This window comes from Lactuca serriola, chromosome 7, assembly GCF_051521515.1.
Source record: "Lactuca serriola cultivar US96UC23 chromosome 7, Lser_US96UC23_V15, whole genome shotgun sequence".
Lineage (NCBI taxonomy): Eukaryota > Viridiplantae > Streptophyta > Magnoliopsida > Asterales > Asteraceae > Lactuca > Lactuca serriola.
In genome coordinates, this window is record NC_136414.1 from 165,837,078 (window position 1) to 165,855,212 (window position 18,135).

The window sequence follows — 18,135 nt, forward strand, 5'->3', positions numbered from 1 at the left end:
CAAGCGCCATTTAGATATGAAGCGTTTCAGATTCACACGCGCCTCTTCTGCGCCATTTGGAGAAGAACCGTTTCAAATTCACACACGCGTCTGCGGCGTCATTTGGAGATTAGACGTTTCAAATCCGCACGCGTTCCCTTTTACGCCGTTTGAAATCAAATCGATTGGACTCCCGCCTGAGTCAGCAACTCTTCATCTTATCCCTTTAAGGTGTAACGGTATCTTTTGAACAATGCTCCCACGTGGATGAAAATTGACCACAACTTATATTTAACCACCAATCCAATGAAAAAGCCTGTAATTATTAGAACCAGAATTTTGGAAAATCAAAGATTTTCGTGCTAAGGGTGTAAAAGAAAAGAAATAAAGCAATCATTTTTAGGAAAAATTGTGATGTCAATAAAGACACGAAACAAATGATCCCGGACACGAATCTCTTCCTTCAAAGTCAAGAGAGACCTTAAAGTGTTAGTGTGGTTTCCCGTTGAATAACGATCAAACACTTATTAAGAAGTGTTGAAAGGCTTCTTTTAATTAAGCTTTTTAGGGTGGCTTTTGCTTTAATTCAACAGTCTTAATCTTGAAATAAGATAGAAAGTGAACAAAGTACTTGTGAGACCGGTGTAGTCTGTTGAACAAGTAGGTTGGTAATAATTTTAAAGTGACTGGGAAAATAAAATCTCAACAAAAAATTAAAAACTGGATCCCAAGGGAAGAAATGTTATGGTTTTTAACAATTTTATAGGAATCACATAAAATAAAAATTTGAGATTTCATGAAGATATGTCCGTCAATTCATTAGTGAAAACTAGAGCAATTTAATTGTTCACCGTCAATTCAAATTGGGTATTGAATTTTGGGTTTCACTCAGCTCGTAGTGGCACGAAACTAAGATCATAAACGCAGTTTTTGAGTAACCATAAACCTCAGTGGTAATATCTGAGAGTCTCAAGGGTTACGTTTGTGAAACGAAGTTAATGGAGAAATGCAATAGAGATGGTGTAAGAAATCAAAGTACCTCTGCTGTGAAAAATAGGACCAAGCAGAAAACTCTTATCTCATGTGAGAAGAGAGTTAGGTAGCTCTCGATTAGAATAAATGTGATAGCCTAATTGGGAAGACAAAGTTTGTGTATACCAAGTCATTAAGGCTATTATTCAGAATCTGATGACGCTTTGGGCACATACAACAGCATGCTTCTAGGGACACTTAACTAATTCAACAATTTCCCCATAAACAAACACACAAATAAAATTAAAGCCAAAAATTAAATAAAGAACAAAATATTTTTGGAGTTTTTGATATTAGAAGAAAAGAAATATTTTTGGAATTTTTGATATTAAAAAAAATAAATGATAAATAATAAAAAAAAATAAGACTGAGAAAGAAAATAAAAGGATAAAAAAAACTTTGGAACCGAACCCGAGCGTTCGGTTGATTTCGGTTGTGAAAAATTTTGAAAAACCGAACCCGAGCGTTCGGTTGATTTCGGTTTTGAAAAATTTTGGAAAACCGAACCCGAGCGTTCAGTTGGTTTCGGTTTTGAAAAATTTTGAAAAACCGAACCCGAGCGTTCGGTTGATTTCGGTTTTGAAAAATTTTGGAAAACCGAACCCGAGCGTTCGGTTGGTTTCGGTTTTGAAAAATTTTGGAAAACCGAAGAAATTAGACTTTCAAAAAGGAAATACTTTTGACAATAAGATAAATAATTTTGGAACAATTGTACATGAAATTTACAACCAAGAAAACTACCTTTAATTGATGAGCGAAAGGCAGATTATCCAACCGAACCCGAACGTTCGGTCTATTTCGCTTCTTACGTTTGAGTTTGAGAGGTAGTTTGTGGTACTGACTCTGATTCCATCATACCTAGCCCTTGTAGAATTTTGTTGAACGACGCTTCAGGAAGGGCTTTGGTGAAGACATCAGCCAGTTGATCAGTGGTTCTAACAAAGTGAATTTCAACGTTTCCATCTTCCACATGATCTTTAATGAAGTGATACCTCAGTGCTATGTGCTTAGTCTTGGAGTGTTGCACTGGGTTATGACAGATCCTAATTGCACTTTCAGAGTCACAATATAGTGGGATCTTTTTCATATTGAGTCCATAGTCCCGGAGTTGACTTTGGATCCAAATCACTTGAGAAGTGCAGGAGGCAGCTGCAATGTATTCTGCTTCAGCTGTAGACAAAGATACACAGGTTTGTTTCTTTGATTGCCAGCTAACCAACTTCCCGTCAAGGAATTGGCAGCCTCCAGTGGTGCTTTTTCTGTCTAGTCCACAACCTCCAAGGTCTGCATCTGAGTAGGCTTGAACGAAGAAGCCTGAGTTGGAAGGATACCATAGACCTAAAGAGGTAGTTCGCTTGAGATATCGTAGAATGTTCTTCACTGTAAGCATGTGAGGTTCGCGAGGGTTCGCCTGAAATCTAGCACAGTAACAAACAGAGAACATGATATCAGGCCTGCTAGCAGTAAGATACATCAGTGAACCGATCATCTGGCGATAAAGCGTAATATCAACTGCCGGCTTATCCAAGGATGGAGTGAGCTTGGTGCCGAACGCCATGGGAACTTTGACTTTTGAATCTCCCATCATGCCAAATTTTGCAAGGAGAGTCTTCGTGTAAGCTTCCTGATTAATAAAGATGCCTTTGGGTCCCTGTCTAATATTTAAACCAAGGAAAAAGTTAATTGGACCCATTGAGCTCATTTCAAATTTAGTCTCCATCAGCTTTCTGAATTTAGCTGTTAAGCTGGGATTCGTAGAGCCAAAGATGATATCATCGACGTAAATTTGAACAATCATAAGGTGGTTACCTTCCTTCTTACGAAAGAAGGTTGGGTCAACCGAACCTTGTTTGAATTTGGACATCATTAAAAACTTTGTCAGCGTTTCATACCAGGCTCTCGGAGCTTGTTTCAGTCCATACACGGCTTTGTCCAAAATATAACAATGATTAGGATACCTTTCATTTACGAATCCAGGAGGTTGCTCCACGTACACTGTTTCTTCAAGTTCTCCATTGAGAAATGCACACTTGACGTCCATTTGGTAGACTTCAAAGTTTTTGTGTGCAGCATAGGCGAGAAATATTCTAACGGATTCCAGCCTAGCTACAGGAGTGAAAGTCTCTTCATAGTCAATTCCTTCCTCCTGACAGTATCCTTTCACTACCAGACGTGCTTTGTTTCATATCACGTTTCCTTCCTTGTCCATTTTGTTCCTGAAGACTCATTTGAGACCAACAAAGGAGGCATCTGGAGGAGTTGGAATGAGTCGCCAAACTTTGTTCCTTTCGAATTCATTCAGTTCGTCTTGCATAGCTTGAACCCAATCGGAGTGATCAAGAGCAGTGTTAACTGTCTTTGGTTCAACTTTTGAGACGAAGGAGTTAAACATACAGAATTCTACTTTTGAAAACAAGGAAGTTTGTTTTGCCTTGAGTTGTGATCGGGTCAGAACCTTTTCAGATACATTACCAACAACCTGGGAGACAGGATGATCTCTGGTCCATTTGACGAGAGGAGGGTAGTTTGGATCAAAGGTTGGATCCAATTCAGCGTTTATCATCTCTTCTGGTTCGGATTGACTTTCATAGTCGTAAGACATATCTACATTCTCCCCCTCGACAGATAAGCTTTCAGGAATGTCTTGAGTGTCTTGCGCTACAGAGGTTTCTGGTGGTGCTGAGCTTTTGGGTGTTGATGCACCTTCGGGTGATGAAGCATTTTTGGTTGGTGTGGCACTTTCGGTTGGTGAAGTGCGTTCGGGAGCAGCTTGAGACCTTATCTCCCCCTCAACATGTGAGCTCGGCTGTGATGACGAAGATGGATCCTCCCCCTCAACTGAAGCATTGTGTTGTGAAGGGTCGTCAGAACTTGATCCTCCTTCATTCATTCTCTTTGCAGCATCTTCGACAAGTTGTTTCAAATGATCTACCCTGTTGTCAGCTGCGCTGGCTTCTGAGAGAGTGGCCTTCTCTGGTTCATCAAATAACTCAACGAACTTCTCAAATAGGTTTGCGATTGAGGCTGTGACTTGGCCAGTTTGAGGAAAGATTTCTCCAGCTGTGTTTTCGTTAGCCTTTAGCTTTTTGACATAGCTATCGTCGAAAGTCACGTAATAAGTTTCTTCTATTTTCCTCGAACGCTTGTTTAATACCCTGTACGCTTTAGAAGTAAGAGAATAGCCCAGAAATATCCCTTCGTCGGCTTTGACATCAAACTTGTTGCGGTGTTCTTTAGAATTGAAGATGAAACACCGTGAACCGAACACATGAAAAAACTTGACATTTGGCTTTCTGTTGTTGATGATCTCATAAGGAGTGAGAGTGAAGCGCTTATTGAGATATGACCTGTTCTGTGTAAAACAAGCAGCAGAAATAGCATCAGCCCAAAAATATAAAGGTAAGGAAGCGAAACTTAGCATGGTTCGGGCCGCTTCACACAAAGATCGGTTTCGTCTTTCGACAATTCCGTTTTGTTGAGGTGTGTAGGGAGCTGATAAGTTGTGACTAATTCCTTTTTCTGCTAGGAATTCTTCGAATTCTTTATTTTTGAACTCCAGTCCATTGTCGCTTCTGATGTTGCGAACGACTTTCTTTAGCTGTACTTCAACCTGCTTGATGAACACCTTTAGCTTGTAAGTCGCTTCAGATTTAAGCTTCAGAAAGAACACCCATGTAAAACGCGAAAAGTCATCAACAATAACAAGAATGTACTTTCTACCACCGATACTTTCGATAGATGATGGACCACACAAATCAATATGAAGTAACTCTAGTGGTTCAACAACTTTGGTGTTTATTATAGATGGATGACTTTGACGACTCTGCTTCCCCATTTCACATGCAGCACACAAATGTTCTCTATCGTACTTGAGCAATGGAAGACCTCGAACATGTCCTCCAGTGACAAGTTTGTTGATATCCTTAAAGTTGGGATGAGAGAGCCTTCGGTGCCACAACCAGCTTTCGTCAGATTGTGCTTTGGATAACAGGCAGATAGCTGGGTTCCCTTTGATAGGTTTGAGGTTTAGGGGAAACATTTCACCTTTACGCTCCGATTTGAGAATAACTCTTTTCGTCTTCTTCTCAATGATTTCAGAACCCTCATCGTCGAATGAAACCTTGAGACCGGTACCTCCAACAAGCTGAGATACACTGATGAGGTTATGTTGTAGTCCTTCCACGTATGCAACCTTCCTAATCGTGAAATCACCATTTGTAATCATTCCATAGCCTTTTATGGTGCCAAAGGAGTTGTTCCCGAACTTGACATTTCCACCGTTTGAAAGAGATCTATATTCCCTTAGCTCTTCCTTCCTTCCTGTCATGTGACGCAAGCAGCCACTGTCAATGTACCATTCTTCGTCAAACTGCTCGTCACTAATAACCTGCAAAAATTAAGCAGATTTAGGAACCCAAAGTTTCTTGGGTCCTCGTGAGCCTTTCACAGGAACGGGAATAGTAAGAGAGATGTCAACAAGATATGTTCTTTTTATTAGTGTTGTTTCATCTTTCTTTTTTATGGTGAAAACCTTAATTTTATTGGGATTCGTTGCTTTTGGTTTGGACTCTGGTTTAACTGATGAAACCTTTAGTTTTCCTTTTAGTTCAGTTGATGATTGAGGTTTTTGAGAGTGAACATAATGGAATTTAGAACGAGGTGGAGAGGAATTAGAAGAATTTGAAGAATTAGAAGAGTTAGAATGAGAGAACTTAGACTTAGATGATTTCTTGACTTGAGATTCTAGGTGACCCTTTTTCTTTTGATCATTAGTGGGACCGAACCTAGAATTTTGATCTCTTTTGTTCTCTGAACCGAACCTTTGCTTTCGGTTGATGTTGTTCTCTGAACCGAACCTCTACTTTCGGTTGTTATTGCTCTCTTGTGATTTAACAGGACTTTTCTCTGACTTTAAGTTCCTGTCATGATGTGACAAAATAGGCATTTTGAGATTGCCAAAACTGTTTTCTTTCAGAGAGATTCTTCTTGTATCTCTGATTCCTTTGCTGTTTTTGATTTCTCATCTGCTTCGGTTGATAATGAATATTGGCTTTTGGTTTCTGTTTTCCTTTAGCTGGTTCACTCTGAACTGATGATGTTTCGCTTAAAGGAGTGACTTCTTTTGCAGGAATTCCTTTTTCTTGAGGAACATCTTTTGTACCACTAGTACTTGGCACATCGAAGCTATCAGGCTTATTCAAAGGTTCTGGCACATATCTGCCTTTGCTTTTCCACGAAGTCCTTTCAGACAGACCTACCGTTTCGTCAGCATTGTCGATGGGAGCTGACCAGAAAAACTCGTCGCAGCCATCAGCATTGTCTTCGTTTACAATGGCTGTGAGTTCAGCGGTCTGATGTTCGGTTATACCTGTGACCTTATACACCTGATTTGGAGTGGTTCTTACCTTTTGGTATACTACTGCCTTTTCTGCAAGAATCGGGGACTTTTGTTGGGACAAACGAGCAAACTCCACTGAATTTTCTAAAATGAGATTCTTGTGGTTTTCGGGTTCGCTCTTGACAAATTCTGAGCAATCAACTGTGTCCTCTACAGAAATTTCACTCATATTTTCGTCCTCATTAAGCTCAGATGCATTTTCAACATCAATTTTATTTTCTGAGCTCAAGTTGGCGTTTAATGAGTCAAATTTTTGTATGGTTTCGGTCCTCAGTTTCAATTTATCATTTTCATCCAAAAGGTTTTTAAGCATGTCCTTATGGTCCTTGGACTTTATGAAAGATTTGATTTTGTCTAGTCCATACATATACGTCGGATTAACATCCTCAGACGAAATAACACTTTCACAATTATACACTTCAGCATCAATTTCATCTTCCTTAAACTCAAGGAAGGGTAAAATCATGTGATGAATCTTTTGTCCTATTTCACAGTCCAAATGAAGCTGAGTGATATTAGTATAAAGACGTTTAGCAATCAAACAAAAAACATTTCTCTGTTTTAAAAGCTTTAAATTGTCTCTTTGAAAATAAATGTTTTCATCTTTGGTTTTGATTAGCTCCAACTCCTTCAGTTCGATCCACATCCTCCGTTCCTCACTCTTGGAAGATACCCTACTTATTTGGTCAGTTAGGTTAGAGTTGGTGACTCGTGTTTGAGTTAAACTGCTGTCTAGATGAGAGATTCTTGAATTAACATATTTTAATTCTTTTTCATATGAGCTTTGTGGTACTTTGAATGCAGTAAAAACGGATTGTACCTTCTTGATTAATTCATCAAGTTCGTTGAACTGTACGCTGAGCGGTTTTGCTGTGAAGCACAAATCTTCTCGCTCCTTTGCGTCTTCATTCCCACCATCTGTGTTGTATCCCCTCATCTGAGATACATCGGACACCATCAAGCATTTTCCACCACTACTCTCTTCTTTCGCCACATAAGCCTTTCCATGAGAAGGCTTCCTCACTTCATCATCTTCAGAGTCGGTTGACCAGACCTCCACGCCACCGAACTCATCATCCGCTACCGAACCCTGCACAATTAAAGCATTCATAGAAGGGTTAGCAGTAGATTTCTTCTTCCTGATCTCATCCATCTTTCTATGCAACAAAGCTTCTTCATCTTTTCATCATCCTTTTCTGCCATTTTCTTGAGGACACAATCTTTTGCATAGTGGTTCTTTCCTCCACAGTAATAGCAGCTCACTCCCGAATCTCCTTCAGCTTTCGGTTCCTTCTTTGATTCTTCTGCCTTCGGTTCATCTTTGACCTTTTCAGAACTATAACTTCCCTGCCAATTTCGGTTCTTATTGGTGGGAAATCTTTTCTTGATGAACCTCTTGGGGTTTGACACCATCATAGCATAGTCTTCAGAAGTAAGGTCATAGTCCTCCAAGTTGAGGTCTTCTTCTTCCATCACCGCTTTGCTTTTGGACAGAAGGGCTAACGAACCCAAGCTTGAGACCACATTTTTCTCTTGTAACACGATCTTTTCTTGAGATTTCGGGATGCCCACCAGTTTCGCCAAAGAGTAGGATTTGAATTGCTCATGCGATTTAACTGTGGACACTATAGCTCTCCACTCAGATCTGAGGCCGTTCAAAAACGTAACCTTCTGCTCAATTAGCTTCCTTTCAATGTCATGTTTAATCATCTTGCTAAGAAGATGATTGAAGCGATCGAACGTTTGAGTCACGGTTTCTTCGGCTCCCTGCTTGAATTCACCAAACTCGGACAAGAGTAAGGTTTGAATGGAGTGTTCAAGATCTTCGTCCGTAGAATACAATTCTCGTAGCCTGTCCCATATTTCTTTTGCAGTTGTGCATGAACTCACCAGCCTGAAAGTATCAGATTGAAGAGCGAATCTTATTAATCTCAATGCTTTGATATTGCACTGAAATTTATCTTTTTCGTCTTGAGCAATATCTTTAACGTCTTTCAAAAGATCATTATACTCCTTCTGAGTTTTAATAATCCTTGAAGTTGCTGAATGAGCAAAGGGTCCAGATACGATTGCTTCCCAGATGAGGTATCCATTGTCCTCAGATCCTATAACATAATCTTCAAAGTGATGTGCCCAGACTTCATAATCCTGGGTGTAAAGGATGGGAATCTTCGTTGTTGATCCAATGTTGTTCGAAATATTAATAGGATTGGATTGTGACTCGTCCATGCTTGATCGAATAACCTGTTTAAAAGATCAGACTTGTAATGTATTAAATTAGGGCAAAACAATAAATGTTGAGTTACGTCAATTATGAGATGACGGCTCAATAAATATTGATCAATGCGGAATAACCCTAATCGCAACCTTTTTCACAGAAAAGATGTGTATCAATTACACAGCCTCCTGCTCTGATACCAATTGATAAGATATAAATCTAACTTGAAGATCGTTTGGATCTTTATAACAGGTAAAATGATGAATACGAAAACTGTAAATAACACAAGTATGGATCAAAGTATGTCGAATGATTAGATCAACAATCCTCAGCAGAGCTCGATAAAGAACTTCCGATGTAGAGGATTTAGGGTTACAAGAACAATAAAGAAATAATGCTCTGATCTATCATGATAATCTTTTCTATCGTTAACCTAATATGCATGCAAGCATATATATTTATACTAAACCCTATCTAGCTCTCGGTTGGACAGGCCCAAACCGGAGTTACAAAACTGGACTAATAAACAAGCCCAATAGACGCAATACATCAAACCGCTACCCAACAAAAAAAAGTAGGTCTAACACACACACACACACACACTCTCTCTCTCTCTCTCTCTCTTTCTCCAAATTAAAAGAGAAAACCCCAATTCCTAGTTTCGTTGATAATCAAATCGAAAACACGACAACCATCGAAATGTTAGAGATAGTGTCCAAGGTTAATAACAATTGATAGTATTCTAAATAATATTGGGGTCTTTATAGATTGGTTTAATGACACAATTAGTAATAAGGAAATGGAGAAAAATAAGTTGTTAGTTTATTATGAGCTAATAAATTGATTAATTTTTTTTGGTGATTACTAAATATTTTTAATTAATTAAACGGCTTGAATATTAATTAATTTCTTGAAATTAATTGGAATATTTTAGAAGCCTCTTTGAAGAAGATGTGGACGAAATCTAGAAGATACCCTAGTATATGACAATTTTTTATAAGGATAATGATTGTCTTTAGGAATCTGATCAACTTAAGGATTCAAGCTACTGCCTATAAATAGAGGGTGTGAGATTAAACCCTAGCATTCTTTTGAGCCACATAATTTTGTTCCTCCCTCTCCTCTAACTCCCATATTGACAAAAATATAACCCTTCTCCAAGGGTTATTGATTTTTGAAATATCCCTTCTTTAAGGTTTCCTTATTTTTCATCTTAGAGTCTTGGGTCTGACTACATTATAGGGATTCTACTTTGAGTCATTCATCAATTGCAAGAGTTGTCAATCACAAGGTCTCAATCAAAATATTAAGAGGTTAGTGTTCTTACGTTTTTCCTAGTTGATTTCAAAAATAGATTGTTATAATTAGTAAAACCTAGATCCTAGGGTACGTATATTAAAAATCCAATAGTGGTATCAGAGCCTTTAGGTTTTAGTTAAGTAAACATCTATTATATAACTTTGGTAGTCACTTCCATTAATTGAGTCAACCCTTTGGTCAACTCACTTTGCGAAATTAACAACTATGGCTCTTTAACTTTTAAAATGTTATTATGTTCACTTCTAACTTTCTAAACTCCATATCAACTAATAATATGATGATTCCTTGATGATTTAACTATATAAATCATCTTTCATTTATTTACTTTATAAATTTAAGAACCTAGTCTTAAAATTTAGGATGTTATATTGGATTCGTGGGAGGTTGATGATGATATAATATGTGAGGTTGAGGATGGTAATTGTTGAAGGTTGACGAGGTGATGGTGGGAAATTAATGACCTATGTGGCTTCTTCTTCATGTTTCATGGACATCATAATTTCATCCGCAAAAACTGCCACATAGATTCACTATTGAATTTAAATTTAAATAAAAAATAAAATAGCCGCATAGCCAAAGGGTAACCGGTGAAACCGAAAAGAATTTAAATCATTCCCCTATTTAATTGGTAAAATAACAACTTAGTGACTTATTGTGAAAAAATATTAATGAAAAAATCGAATAAATAATAAAAGTTTATTGTGATGTAGTGACATTTTCCTATAAAGAAAGTAATAGTTATTAAGCTTTTCCGTCTTAGGCGATGGGAGTCGTTCGACACCAAGGCTCGCTAGGAGCTTGATAGGGATGTATTTCATCACCCCCTACCTTGCAGCTAGGGGTGAGAAAAAACGGCACCGCAACTAAAATTAACCATAAAAACCGCAACCGCAATAAAAACCAATGGTTAGGTTTTCTGTTTTTTAAAACCGCAAATTTGCGGTGGGGTGCGGGTATTAGTTTTATAAAACCGCAAAAAAAAACGCACCACACCGCATATATTATATACATTTTTTTATTAATTATTAAAAATAAAACAAATTTTATGGATGAAATAAGGATAAATTCTAGAAGACAAAAATGTTGGTTTTTTGTTATGTTTAAGGTTTGAAAATGGTGAAATTTCACAATTTTAAGATATTTATTATTAATTACTAGTGATTTCATGTTTTTAAGATATTAGTTGTTCGTGATTTAAGTTAATTGTCTTATACCTTATTCTTTTCTTATTATTATTATAAGTAATATGTTTGAACTCTTAAAATCATTTGAACTCTAAATTGTAGTTAAAAATCACACAAAATAACCGCATCAAATCCTAACCGAAACACAAAAAAATAAAACGCACCGCAAAAATAACCACCTAACCGCACTAAGCGGTTTTGAAAATGGATTAACCGCATTTACGATTAGTGGTGAGATTTTTGCCAATAACCGCACCACGCTCACCCTACCTTGCACTATGGGGGGTGCTAGAAAGGGTATGCTACAAGTGTAGCGTGAGGACAGAGGGAAATAAGGTGGAAGAAGGTGGTCTTCAAACGCTATGGTTTGTAGAATTTTTTTTTCCAAAATAAAATCTATTAAAAGTAATATATTATTTGAATGTTACAATTTACTATCTTTTACAGAAAATTACACGGATGGTCCCTATGGTTAAGGGTTATTTGCACGCTTGGTCCCTAGAAAGTATTTTTAACTCGGACCGTCCATAAAACTTAGATTTGTTACCCGCCCAGTCCCTAAACTGACTTGTCGTCTATTTTGCTGTTAAACTATAATGAAAAGACATATTTACCCTTACTTTTTATATTTAATATATAATTATTCTTAAAATGATAAAAACCAAATAAATCATATCCTACCCCAAAATATACTCTCATATTCTATAACCTAGAAAGGACACTCCCTTGGACGCGCCATCACCGACATGTCTTCAATTTGGCTCCTCTCATATCTCCATTCAATCTCTTCCCCTCCTTCTTTGATTTACTTCACCTTCGGCTCCCATGTGATCGGAAACCATCCCCTTTCCAAATCCATCCAACAACAACGATTGGGTCTTAACTTCTGTAAACTAGTTTTAAAATTTGATCTCCTCCCATGGCTGCTCTTCACACAATTATCTCCAATCACGACCTCCCTCCACAACCTCCTGAAAGCATGGCACTTAACCATGAATTCACCGTTTTTCACCTAGGATTTAGGTACGTAACTCAAAGAACATTAGAAATCCAAGTGATTCCATTTATACTGTGTTATTTTGAATCTTCCGCTAGATCGACGGAAGTGATGACAACTTGTTCTTCATTTTTACCATTTGGGAAATTCATGTTTTGCTCTGATGATGGAGTGATTTACATCAATGAAATTAGTGCTATTGTTAGAAAGCTTCACTCGAGTATGAAAATTATCTAGAAAGATTAACTTACAGTTCTTGAATCGGAGTGAAGAAGAGCTATGTGAATCTAACACACCTATGAAATAGGGTTACATTAGTGTTATTGTTAGAATGATTCATGCTCGATTTGATTGTATTGAAAGACCAACTTTATCTTCAATCCTAGTCTCCTCAGCCAAGTAATTTGCAAAGAACTTTTTGTGTATTTGACCAAATTGAAATACCCACTTTATCTATTTGGAACATTGTGATCTGATGCTTCACATAGAGCAATCGCGAAAATGAGAACAAGAGAGAGAAACAAAAAAACGAGAACTTGAGAGAGAAACGAGAGCGAGGAGGTGATTAGGGTGTTTCTAGAACTCAGAAGGAAGAAGGTGGTGACGAGATTGGGTATAGGGCAGTAGGAGTGGGTTTTGGTGGTGATGATAACGAAGAGTCCGGTCGGTGGAAAGGAGGTGTTGAGAGGGGGATACGGCGCCGATTGTAGGTTATGGAGTGTGAGCCTGTGGGGTATATTTTTGGGTGGGATAAGTTTCATTTTCAAGAATAATTGTATATTAAATATAAAAGTAAGGGTAGATATGTCTTTTCACCATGGTTTAACAGCAAAATAGACGTCAAGTTAGTTTAGGGACTGGGCGGGTAACAAATCTAAGTTTTAGGGACGGTCCGAGTTAAAAATACTTTCTAGGGACCAAACGTGCAAATAACCCCTAACCACAGGGATCATCCATGTAATTTTCTCTATCTTTTAACAATTTGGATGCTACCATTATTTGTATCCTATTTAGCTTAAAAAAAAGTTATTTGGGTTAAAAAAAAATTATGCGGCAAGATGCTCTCCCTCCGGCGTCAGCCTTAATATCGATATTATTTAACTCTCACAAATGGGCCATGTGGTTGAAGTAGAAGTGTTGCATTGAAGTTGGCCCCTTCGCGGAAACAATCAATCTGCTAACTTTAAATTTCTAAAAAGAAAATTATTAAAGCCAAACTGAGATTTGCAATTCAGATTTGATATGTGGATTGCTAGCAATTATTCCCAAGTTTTTTATACCCTTTGACAGTACTTTGTGCTCATATATATATATATATATATATATATATATATATATATATATATATATATATATATATATTAAAATCAATGATATTGTACATTTTATGATTTATCTATTAAACCATTATTTATCATTTATAGACTAATTTTCAAATACAAGTTTGTATTTATTTTTTCAATTATTTCTAAGTTATATTAAATAATTAAGTATAATTATATATTAGTTTAAACGTTTTTCTTAGAACACTAACTCACATACTAATTTACTCATAAATTCATATATTTTGTTTACCATGATTCTTGAATATTCAATCACTAAGAACCGACAACTGTCAAACACACATGTTTTTTTCTACTTTTTTACAATAACCATTATTTGTACAATGTCCAATTAGAAAATAATTATTTGATATAAAATTTGTTTTTGTATAGTTTCTATAAAATAAAGAAAATATATGGCGAAAATATTTCTTTGCAAAATTATTCTTCTTATATACTTGAAATTTCTCATATAATACACAACCAAAATCATATATATATATTTTTTTTGTCATAGAGATTTTCAAAAACCATTTCACAAAATAAATCAGTGTAAGATAACAAATAAAAATCTAGAAAAATGTTTTAATTGTGATTATCAATTTCTCTCTATTTTTAGACTTATATATCTTGAAGCAAACATATTGATTATAAAGAGAAAGGCGTTGAAAAGAAGATACACCGGAAATAAACCCACCGGTCACCAGCCTTCACTGGCCGAAAATAAGTGACATGCGGCGGAGATGCCGGTGAGGGTCATATGTCGTTGATATACAGCTGCCTCATACAACTTGCCTGCCTTATTTTATATATTTATTTTTTGTTTCCATTATATAGTGTAAAATTATTTGTCTTATTATATTATTACTATAAAGTAAACCAAACAAAAATCACATAGAAGTTCTATTAGTAAGAGTAATTTATATATATTGCAATTGGCCCACCATTTTATTTTAGTTATTTACTTATTTTAAAGCAGGGTTTTTAAGTTTACCTTTTTTAATCAAAGAAATTGCTATTATGCTTTGTAGTTTTCCTAAGATAAATTCTAAATACGGCAATCAAACATTTAATGTGTGATTTTGGACCATTTTATAACTCTTACTACTCTTTATGTTTCAAAAAAGCTTAATGTTTAAAAATAATTGAACTATCTTAAATGTATTTTAATTCCTCACGACTTATATTGTTAAAACTTTTTCAATTTCGTATTTTAGCATATGAAAATGACTTGTGAAACTGTCTTTATTCTTAAGTAACTATGACATATATAATTCTTTTAAAGGTTGTTTGATATGTTTTTTTACTGCGTATGGTAAGCGATAAGATCTCCTTCGACCAGATTAAAATTGTTTGATATTACAAGTAAAAATCTTTGATTTGATCTTATAGCTTCCGATAGGTATCTTAATAGATGTGATGATAGATTGAATATGATTCAATTAGATCTTAACTTAATCAGATCTGATTTAATCAACAAATAATACATATTAAAAAAGACACTAATATATAAGGCTATGTAATTATGCACCATTATTTCAAAATTTTCAAACAAAACCTTTGTTATATAATTACTCAATCCTTATCTACAATTCAAACAAATTAACCCTAGTTGACCATACATTCATGTAATTTTGGGCATTTCAAAGTTTCAACCATATTTATTTGGGTTTTTAAAATATTTATTTTAATTAAAAAAAAAAACAGAATAATATTTATCAATAAGTTGGAGAGTGTGGAGAGTGGGACTGGGGACTGGTGCATACTCCAGATACAACTTGCGGGGAAGCATCTGCTTCTTCTGAACAAGATCTGAAAATCTGTATATATCCCCACCTCCATTTTTATCCTTTTTGATTCCATACTTCAATCACATTCTTCCTTTAAAGCTGAAGTGAATCTAAAGTACAAATCCATCGTCTTTTCTTCAAACAAAGCTTCATTGCAACATCACCCTGTTTCGCTTGTACCCACCATTGATTCAGACAAGATGAAGCAATCGGGTATGACGACGACATTGATGATATTCATCGTCATAGCAATGGCAGAAATTATCAGTGGAGAAGACCCTTATAGATTCTTCACCTGGAATGTTACTTATGGTGATATCTACCCTCTTGGAGTTAAACAACAGGTATGTAATTAATCATATCGATTACAGCCTCTGTTTCTTCCTTCAGATTTCACTTACATTCATCTGAATCTAATCCGCATTTTGAATTCATGAACTCGGGTCGCAGGGGATTTTGATAAACGGACAATTTCCAGGGCCACAAATCGATTCAGTGACTAATGACAATGTGATTGTTAGTATCTACAACAGCTTGGATGAACCATTCCTCATTACCTGGTTTGTTCTTTATCAAAATTTTTTGAATTTGCTGTTTTAGTGTTCATAATCGATGAAAGAATCGCGGAATCTGATGAAATGGTTACTTGTATGGATGATGGATCAGGAACGGGATACAACAGAGAAGGAATTCATGGCAGGATGGAGTTTATGGCACGAATTGCCCCATTCCACCTGGTCAAAACTTCACCTACATTCTTCAAGTAAAGGATCAAATCGGTAGCTTCTTCTACTTCCCTTCCCTTGCTTTTCATCGAGCTGCCGGAGGCTTCGGTGGCATCACCGTCTCCAGCCGTCCAATGATCCCGGTTCCATTCCCGCCACCCGCCGGAGATTTCACCATTCTCGCCGGTGACTGGTTCAAGCAAAACCACACTGTAAGTAACCTCTAACTTGAACTTCTCAGTTTCATCTGTTTCATCACCTTCATTGTAATCAGCTGACATGAAATTGTTCAGGATTTGAAAGCAATTCTAGACGGAGGCCATGATCTTCCATTCCCAGATGGGCTTCTCATCAATGGCCGTGGATCTAATGGATTTACATTCACAGTTGATCAAGGTACACACTACACAATCATCTTCTTCACACTAATCAAACTCATAAACTCATAACGTTTGAATTCTTTTTAACAGGGAAAACTTACAGATTGAGGATTTCAAACGTGGGGCTTACAACATCGATCAATTTCAGAATCCAAGGGCATAAGATGCTGTTAGTTGAGGTCGAAGGGACTCATACTCTTCAGAACACATACTCTTCTCTTGATATTCATCTAGGCCAGTCGTACTCCGTTTTGGTCATCGCCGATCAACCACCGCAGGACTACTACATGGTCGTTTCAACCCGATTCACCTCTCAAGTCCTCTCCGCAACCTCCATTCTTCATTACAGCAACTCTCCGGGAACTTTTCCGGCTCCCCCACCTGGTGGCCCAACCATTCAAATCGACTGGTCTCTAAATCAAGCTCGATCTATCAGGCAAAACTTGACGGCGAGTGGACCGAGGCCAAACCCACAAGGCTCCTACCATTACGGAATGGTTAACTTCACTCGAACGATCAGGCTCGCGAACTCTGCTCCGATCATCAATGGAAAACAGAGGTACGCCGTCAACAGCGTCTCTTTTATTCCGGCGGACACCCCTCTGAAGATCGCTGATTACTTCAAGATCTCTGGTGTGTTTTCCATTGGAACGATCTCCGATAGCCCCACCGGTGGTGGTGGTTACCTCCAGACTTCCGTCATGGCTGCTGATTTCAGAGCATTTGCTGAGATTGTGTTTGAGAATTCCGAAGATACTGTACAATCATGGCACATTGATGGCCACTTCTTCTTCGTTGTTGGGTAAGCGATCAAGTCCCCCATTGCTAACTTCTTTAAAAAAAGATTGGATCAAAATTTTAGAACATTAATGAAGAATCGATTGAATGAACAGGATGGATGGAGGTCCATGGTCATCTGACAGCAGAACAAGTTACAATTTAAGAGATGGGATTTCTCGCTCTACAGTTCAGGTACTTTTTATAGAAAAGTGTTTTATATTTGGATAATATTATTATTACATTTTTTTTCAAAATATGTCGAAATGGAAATAGGATGTTAGAATAAAGAGATACAAGAACGTAATACATTTCTATTTATTGTATTTAACACTATGAAATATGAAACAATTTTTTGCTGATCTAGGATGTGTGATTATTGTGTAGGTTTATCCGCATTCGTGGACTGCCTTGTATGTGCCAATGGACAACGTGGGAATGTGGAACATAAGGTCTCAAAATTGGGCTCGACAGTATTTAGGTCAACAATTTTATCTTCGGGTTTATTCACCTGTTAATTCATGGAGAGACGAATACCCGATCCCGAAGAATGCGATTACTTGTGGGCGTGCAAGCGGTCGCAAGACTCGTCCTTTGTAATTTTAGTAACACGACATAGGAACCGTCACGAAAGGGTGGCTAGTTCTGTATTGAGGATTTAAATTAATTTTCATGATATTGATATTTTGTTTTTGTAATTTTATCAAAAAATTGATCTTTTAGTGTTGCATGATTTAACGTCTCAAATTTTCAACGATTTTAAACCACCAAAAACCATCTTCTCAAAAGTACAAATAATTCATTTTTTCAAACATCATAAAAACATAGTATCAATTCAGATGCTTACTATAAATATCAGTGGAAGTCTCAAAACAAAGTCAAACACCGATATGAGTACGGTCACGTTACACCCTTTTCTTTCTCACCAATATGAATGCGAGTACAGTCATGTTGCACCATTTCATTTCTCACTAGAACAACCTGAAAAAAAAAACATTTAACTTTAAAACGTA

General features: G+C 36.8%; 1 protein-coding gene across 1 annotated transcript; it reads left to right on the forward strand.

The window, feature by feature from the left end:
• The first annotated feature begins 15,186 nt into the window (after window positions 1-15,186).
• LOC145061346 (L-ascorbate oxidase homolog) lies at window positions 15,187-17,852 on the forward strand. The gene is made up of 7 exons (XM_079008789.1): window positions 15,187-15,584; window positions 15,691-15,800; window positions 15,907-16,177; window positions 16,259-16,361; window positions 16,436-17,147; window positions 17,239-17,317; window positions 17,510-17,852. The coding sequence occupies exons 1-7, from the start codon at window positions 15,441-15,443 to the stop codon at window positions 17,720-17,722; spliced, it is 1,632 nt and encodes a 543-aa protein (XP_078864915.1). The 5' UTR covers window positions 15,187-15,440; the 3' UTR covers window positions 17,723-17,852.
• Window positions 17,853-18,135: the final 283 nt, after the last annotated feature.